The 8,177-nt window shown below is 42.8% G+C and overlaps 1 protein-coding gene across 3 annotated transcripts; it reads right to left on the bottom strand.

Moving 5' to 3' along the window:
* Positions 1-3,694: 3,694 nt before the first annotated feature.
* Positions 3,695-7,448, bottom strand: gorab (golgin, rab6-interacting). Of its 3 annotated transcripts, none has more exons than XM_081718462.1 (5): positions 7,224-7,448; positions 6,720-7,020; positions 6,456-6,554; positions 6,198-6,338; positions 3,695-5,219 (listed from the first exon to the last, which is right to left on the bottom strand). In XM_081718462.1, exons 1-5 carry the CDS (start codon positions 7,285-7,287, stop codon positions 4,859-4,861), a joined length of 966 nt encoding a protein of 321 aa, XP_081574588.1. In that variant the 5' UTR covers positions 7,288-7,448; the 3' UTR covers positions 3,695-4,858. The 3 variants fall into 3 exon arrangements, with proteins under 3 accessions (XP_081574588.1, XP_081574587.1, XP_026871707.3); XM_081718461.1 differs by having other exon boundaries at positions 6,456-6,557; positions 7,224-7,447; XM_027015906.3 differs by having other exon boundaries at positions 6,456-6,557; positions 6,720-7,017; positions 7,224-7,446.
* Positions 7,449-8,177: the final 729 nt, after the last annotated feature.

Genomic DNA, 8,177 nt, shown 5'->3' with positions numbered 1-8,177 from the left:
AAAGACGCGCCGTTGCTGTAAAGAAAGGTGTTCACTAGATTGTTCGTGCTTCAGTGGTACAGAGATATCACGTTCATTGTTAGACTGCAACTTTGATAAAAGAGCATAAATCATTTTCGTCCAAGTGGTCTTAATTATCTGCTGTTGCTTGTTTCCTTATCTTGAAAGCAAAACGCACAAAAGTAGCCAATGTCAGATGTGAAATACTTCGCCCAAACTATCAGTAAAACAAATAGTTACGTAAGATCGATTTAACCAAAACAAATGTAGACTAATCGGTAGCTTACATCACTGACCTGAGATGTGCAATGTAATAGTCGCAACCGAACCAAGCAACAGCCAAACAAAAACACATTCGCCATTTATCTGCTATTCCTCATGACAAATGTTTTGTGACAGATATTTAAGTGATTTATTCAAGTCCGGATTTGGTGAACAACTATAAGCAAAAAGGAGCCGCGCGCCAGACAACTAGGCGTGCACGTGGGGGTCCTGACAGGTACGGGAGACCCTTACGGTTTAATGGAAACTGTGCTTCTCCATGCCACAGACTTCCCCGAGCTGCTGGGCCCCAGATCTGGGAAAAGAACACTTGATGCCATCAAAGGAAAATGGATTGAAACCAGATGTTCTGCTCTCGTTCTTTCCATGTATTTAATTAAGCCGCCGTTGGGACACAGTCGAGTTTTTTCATCATTAGTTTTCCCTCCACATTCCCTCGCCTGCCTACGCGCCCGCACTGGTGCCAGTTCCTTCGCACGCTTCCTCTGGAATACCACCGGGATCTATACGGACGTTTACAGGATCAGTCCTGCTCCCCTTTTTGCGCGGCACATCCCACAGAGACAGAAACATTTTTATGTCTTCGAGTTCACCATCTTCCGACTTCCATGTACATGAAAAACGGCAGTTATTATGTCATCACAGAAAAATGCGAAACCATAAATTAATTATCAAAATAATTCCGTCAACATCACAATATTTGGAAAAGTAATTTAAATAATGTAAAAAACAGGATTTTCCTGTTGACGTAAAATGACAAACATGGTTGAACCCGAATGTTTAATGTATCATATTAAGAATTTTCCTGAAATATCTTTAGATTATCAGAACCGTTTTTTCGTTAAAATATAAAGCAATATAGTCACAAGTAATTCTTTAAATTTAAATATCGATACGCTTTCATAAAGGAACAAGTTTTGTTTTTAAACAAAACGTCAAAGATTCAGTTTAAATCAGCTATTAGCAGTCGCTGGAGAACTGGGTAACGGTTAGGCGTATTGTAGGCCTATTTGATTTGTCTATTTGTCAAGGCTGTGGTTTAAGTATATGGTTTTATTGTCATAGAGTTGAGGAAGAAGCAAAACAAACAAACAAAAACCAATAAAAAACTAGCAGGTGTCTGAGCACGAGAAACCTGATGTCATTAGAGCTATAACTAATTCGGCCTCACTGATAAAGTTATGAGCCTAAAAATATATCAAACGGTGATGTAAAAGGTGGCATATTAAGACGTCTTACAAAGACTAACGGAGGATCAGTATTAGTGAATTTGTCAATTTATCCTACCACGTTAATAGAAATTTGTTTTAATTTACTTGCATTAGCCGAAATAAAATTATAGCCCCTCTTATTTCTACTAATATAAATATTTTCAAAACAAGTACACGGAACAAGAGAAATTGCTTTAAAATACATTTCTGGACAGAAAACACCATCGCTAACTGGTTTATATCACGTATAATTTATTTTAATGCATTTCCGTTTTACTCCTGAGGGCTACAAAAGACCGAAAATGCGTTTATGATTCCGAGGTCAGTCAGTGTCGCGCCGACCTAGCAAGGCGACTTAGTTTCACTCAGTCACGTTCTGAAGGTCCGCTTCATACCTCAGACCACTTTGATGTAAGGTCACGCGCAACACAGGGAAACGCGTACCTTTTTCACGTGCATTTTACTACGGGGCGTTTTAAATCGGTAAAATGATCAACACCTTAAATTAGCGACGTGTTCCTGCTATGAGTTGTATTTATTTCACTTTAACTCTAATTCCCTTTTTTCTAGTAGGAATAATATTGAACAAATAATGTAGAACCTTTGGATTAAAAAAAAAATCAAAGAAACCTCTGGCGTTTGAAATCAATTGACATTTGTTCATGACCCCGTAAAAAGTTGCAGGCGAGACCAACCCCAATATTTGAGCTAGGATTAAGGTCCGGCGCGAGACAAGACGTGAATTCCCTGGTCGCCGTAATCAAGAGGCACGAGTGCGTTTGGCTGCGCGTGGCTTCCCGCGCAGCATGCGGAGAGTCAACATGGAAGGCCGTCTGATCGTAATTAGGGGATAAAGGTGGACAGGGGCCACGGTGCTACTCTAATCAGCAACAGGGGCTCGGTGCACGGCGCTGGCGAGCCCAGTCACGCGCAGCAAACGGGCTGCAATCAGAGCGTGACGATTTGGTCAGTCGTTAATAACCTCTCACTTAGGACGCAAACGTGGGCATTTTCGATCATGTTGCACCAAGGCCCACAACAATCTCGAGGATGAAAGTTTCACTCAGCCTTTGCACAGAAACCGCGAATGTTTGCCCTCGATTAACCTTATGTATCGTATTCGACGTATAAGAGCAGATTGTCAAAAATATCAGTATAGATTAATCCAAATCAGATTAAAAATAAACATTATTATAATTGCTTAAAGAGAAAGCTTTGTACATTTGCCGAACGATTTAAAAGCTCGTGAACTCTTAATGCATTAAACTGGAATTAATCCTAAATCTCTGTATACAGAGAAGGACGCCGTGTTTGTGATGCGATAAACCCTTTCAGACTGTGTTTAATAAACAGCATTTGCACTAATAATTTATTACCGGTTTGCGATAATAAATTTAGGTAGGATATGTCCCATTCGTCAAGGTCATAAATAAAGGACGATGCTTGCAATAACCGATACATGACCACATGGTAGAAATTTCAGTAAAAGTTGATCTCGCCGTTTTTCCGGACTTCTCGGGTTACTGAGTCTCTCCAACCTGCATGGGGGACGTCGACCAAACATAAATAAGCTTCACTGCTCTGAAGCAGGCGGCACAGAAACAAAATATGATTGCTAGGACCTAAAGCAAGGCTCGCGTAATTTAAGGGGCTCTTGTCGCCATGGTGACGCTATCGTCGTTATGGGCCAGTTTATTTTTCTTATTAATTAATGCATTTATTTAGCGTGTCAGTATAGCGGAGCCGAAGTCTAACAGATAGCCGATGTGCTGGCTATAGGCTGTGTAAGGACCCAGCAGGTCGTTTGAAGGCAGAGACATTTGTCCCAGGAGCCAGTAAATGATGCAACTGAATCAACTTCATTATTGGACCATCAAAGCCGAACAGTGAGTGCAAGGAAGCAGCCTGAAGAGCCACCGTGAGCGGGGAAGGCTGAGCTTAGGGGCCACACACAAACCCAACTACGGACGTCCTTCTGCGCTGATGTACTAATTACATCTGCAGTTTATAGTCCAGGTGGGACCGGGTCGGCGCGACAGGTTCGGAGAGGACAGAGAACGCACACAACTCCTACAAGCGTACCAGGAACCCTCTCCCAGATGCCTTTAGCAACACACCACTTTTACGATGAGAGGAACTCAGACCAGGACTCTCAACCAGAGGGATGCACTGTCAGGAACAAGACAGCCATTAAAAAAAAAGCATTTTCAGAGGAGTTTATTTTAAAAGAATGAACAAGCATGTACAAACTAAATTGTAAAAAAAAAAAAAAAGTACAAAAGTATTTACCAAATATGTTAAAGCCAGGTGCACAATAAAGTTTAGTGTCATTATTTGACAAATGAACCTGATAAAACGGAAAGACATCAGATTCGCCCTCACGATCGCGTGAATGAACGCATAATAAATGCTTAGACTTTCAAATAGGGACCTGGTCAAAACCGACAGATCTACAGAGGCCACTGGGCTTGACCTGTAGTTGACATCAATACGTGAAACAGGGCAAAATGACCTCCATAAGTTGATATCTTAGAATTATCTTACCATTCTGTACTGGACATGGCACAGACTATGGTTTCCTTTGCTGAGTGTTCTTTTTAAAATATTTCATTGGGGGGGGGGGGGGGGGGGCACTTATAGTGCAGCACACAGAGAACACACCACGACCATCAAATGCAATTAAAAACAACAACAACAAAAAAACATTATGGTGCCTTTAACATGTTTTGAAATATTCCAATCCCATCTGATACCAAATTAGACACACCTGATAGTCTGTCATTTGCGGATTATGCCATTTTGTGATCAGATTAAACACTGCAGCTTGGTCACTGATCAAGTAACTGGTATGCACAGCAACTGGTACGTGCAGCTGTACTGGGCCACTAGCCACTTTCAATGTCTCCTTTGATGAACAGTAAACAATAAAGATGCAATTAGTGTTACATACGAACACACAGCTTTGCAGATGACGACTCACAACGGGAAAGGCCGTTACCGAAATGCATGCCAGCCCTCCAATTATATAAATACCTCAAAACATTCCTTATGTGGGTATAATCCAAGAGCTAAACCGTTATTTACTGTATAGATCGGTTAAGACTATACAGAATGCAGTTTAAACAAAAATGCTAATGTTTTAATAACTGGATACTAGCTCCCTGCTATAGCATGGAATTAAAACAGAACCCCATAATATTTCATCCAATTTCCTTCACCACAATAAACTAACCAGTTTAAATATTGTTTTTTATAATTAGCCTGTGAAGATATTGATCTAATCCGACTTAAAATAAACTCCCACAAAGAAAGTTAAGTGAAAGTCATCGGGGGGGGGGGGGGGGGGTGAGATGTGGCGCACAGGGCTAGCTCATACTCGGTGCAGCAGCAGAGAACTCCTCCTCCTGAGCTCGACTCGTCTTTGGCGCTGTTGTGGCACGGTCTTCTCCAACGTCTGTGCTATCCATCGGTGTTTCAGCGTCCGCTCCCACTGCAGCCCTCCCTTCGCCCCTGGCACCCTGGGGGGCGGGGCTCTCCGAAGTCCCCTCCCCCTCTGCCCTGAGCTCCAGCTGTTGCATCAGTTCATCCAGCTTGCACGCCTTGCGGAGCTCGTTCTGCTGGATGATGGCGCAGAGGTGCTCCGTCAGTTGCTCCTTCGCCTCCGTCTTCTTGTGCAGGTCCAGCTTCGCCGCCACATACTCAGCCTCCGCCTTCTCCAACCGTTTCCTGTCTCGCCGAACAGGGACGGAGAACGTTAAAGGAGAACTTCAGCTTAACACGTTAATAACACAGGAATGCTAGAGGGAGCCCGTTAGTATTCTGAAACCCGATAGGCCAGCTGGTCTTCACTAACCTTTATTCAATCATAGTCACTCTGCACACACCATCTTAGTTTGAAAGAATTGGCAGAAGCCTTCACTTTATCTGCACTAAATGAGGGATTCAGGGATATAAGTAACATAATGGCTCATACACGTCATCACCTTATTGCCTTTCATATCCTTGTGAATGTGATCCCGTGACCAAGAGAAAGCTGACCCGTAAAGTTCGGGATCAGCACATTCTATGAAGTAGAACACAGCATGTTTGACCCAAGAGAATAAATCGTTTAACAAAGGTTTTGCTCTTTGTGTGAAAGAAAGCAAGAGTTTGCAATGCCAGAGACAAAATGAACTTGCAGCACAGTGCTCTAGGGGGCAGTATTTCCACCAAACAAAATGGTAGAAAACATTGTAATCACCTGGTACCGTCATCTCCAAATACCACTCAAGCAGTAATACAGGTTTTCCTCACACTTAGTGACACAGGCACAATGACTGTGTTTAAGGGAATATGTCAGTATTCAGATACTCCTCTGAAATAGTGCTGAATAGTGATGGGAATTTTAACTTCCACCAAATTCATGACTTCTAACTCACTTTTTTCTCTTCAAAAAATCTCCAGGAACTCATCTCAAAATGGTAGACAATTCAACTGCTGTTTATGAAGAAAGCAAAAGTGGTGTATGACAATAGTCACTAATTTGTCTCAAAAGGCAGTTTCTTGCTATATTCATTAACAGAACACGGAAAAAAAAAAAGTTGACTTGGGCACTTTGGACACCACAAAAAAAAAAAAAAAACAAAAAAAAAAAAAACCCACAGTACCAAGGCACGGGTGTGTTACCCTGCTGTGGAACACTCCAGGCTGGCACAGGTGCGTTACCATGCTGTGGAATACTCCAGGCTGGCTTGCTCAATCAGCCTCCTCAGGATACCGATGTCATTTGACACAGAATCATCCAGAGCCTGAAGCTCCTTCTGGATCTTCTTAAGCTTGACGGCTTCCGCCTGCGTCTGCTTGGACCTGCGGTACAAAGGAATTCAGCTCTTCTCCAGAACGACGTGCCCATTGCGTGGTACTTCTGAGATACAGGGAGCGTTCCTGAACTAGCGATGGCAGTAGATCACAGGTTACTCTTACTTTTCAGCAATGGTCTTAGCGAGGAGGGCTTTCCTACGCTTATTCTTCTCTTCCATCAGTCGCTGCTCCCACTGAAGATGCTCTATACGGGTCTTCTCTCTTCTAAAGAAAAACAAAAAAAACATTACTTGAGAACAACTGGAGTGTGGGTTTGCAACACAAGCTTCATTTTTGTTATACGTCGTACAAGACATTAGTTTAAAATTCATCCAAAAATGTTTTTGCCCCATATATACTCTCAGGAAGAGCATTAGACTTACTAACAGTTCCACTTGCTTTTGGTCCAGTTCCTTCAGCACCACAGGCGGGTCTTCAGAGGGTGGCTCTGCGGCAGGCGCGACCAGTGCTTTCAGGTCCTGCTCAGGGGCTTTGACCAAACACGGCCGTCCGGGCTCTGGAGGCAGAGGGGGGGGGTAACTGAGCTGCTGGTCTGGCGACAGTGGCGACCCGCAGCTGTGCTTGGCGGCCGACTGCAGAGCCTTCTCTCGCTGCAGCTGCAGGCGGCTCCGGTTAGTGGCAGATGACCTCCGCCCTCGACCACACGAAGCCACTCCTGCATCACCTGCTGGGTAAACAACACTACAATGACGTCTACAGGCGGCTGATTTCACATTAGATTACCTGTACACGGTTATAAATCAAAGCTAGATTCTGTACTACATACGTCTATGTGAACGTAGGGTAAAACGTGGCTTTATGAACGTGAGTTTAAACGAAGCGATGTAAGCGAGACAGAAGCAGCACCAACACTGGCCGCTCTGAACTCACCCGGCTCGCCTTTCTTCTGTATTCGCCGCAGTTCTTCCTCTGAAAAGCCCGCCCACGAAGCCATTTGCAAATATAGTATCCTTTGTTAAATACCTTATTAAGCACATCAGTTGTGAACGTTTAAAGCAAGAACAAGTTTACTTTTCTACAAAAGTACACCGTGACGATGTAAGGAAAACCTGTCAGTCGCCATCTTTCTGTACAGCGGATGCCACGTTCAAGACCCCAGACGGGAATCTCTATAGGAATCCGCAAATATCGCCTGCTTGTGCTGGGATTAAAAAATATTTTTAAAATCGTTTTGTAATTATTTTACATAAACAAATTTATATTTATCTTATTTGTAATTTATCGAATTCAAAGTAAATGCAATGTTAATGTGTTTGAAATACAGGGTAAACTAAGGATGTCAGTGTTTTATACAGGCAATGGTAGGGAAGTGTAACTAAGTAGCCTTAAGTGATAAGAGATATAAACCAAAGAAGCTATTCATGAATATTTAACGCTTATCTATATCGAATACTAATTACTAATATCTCTCCATCTAAGTATGTCTGTCATTTTATTGCTTAGATTGACCACTGAAAGTCTACCAGTTTGTGCTGGTCACATTTACACTTTCACACTATTTCTTTTGCTACAGTACACAAAAGTTACTCACCTGGAATATTCAAGGATCCATGTGTGGGCCATTGAATTCTACAAGTTTATTGTAGTCAGTCCAGGTGGCGCACAGGTTGGTCTCTGGTCTTATAGTCTCAAGTGACTAAGTCACTCACTCCATGAGTGTCTGGTATTTGTTCCAGTAGCCCACTTTTCACCAGATTGTTCTGGCCCCCCAACATGTCCGAGCTGGCGTGACTCATTTCTTTCTGGCCGTCCTATGGCCATAGTGATTAGCGCAGCAATCACAAATTATTACAACATCAGGAAGAAGGAATGTGAAAGGCTCGA

This window comes from Electrophorus electricus, chromosome 7 (genome assembly GCF_041902795.1).
Source record: "Electrophorus electricus isolate QZ-2024a chromosome 7, ASM4190279v1, whole genome shotgun sequence".
Taxonomy (NCBI): domain Eukaryota; kingdom Metazoa; phylum Chordata; class Actinopteri; order Gymnotiformes; family Gymnotidae; genus Electrophorus; species Electrophorus electricus.
The sequence above is the reverse complement of the archived record's forward strand: the minus strand, read 5'-3'. Positions and strand labels throughout refer to the sequence as shown.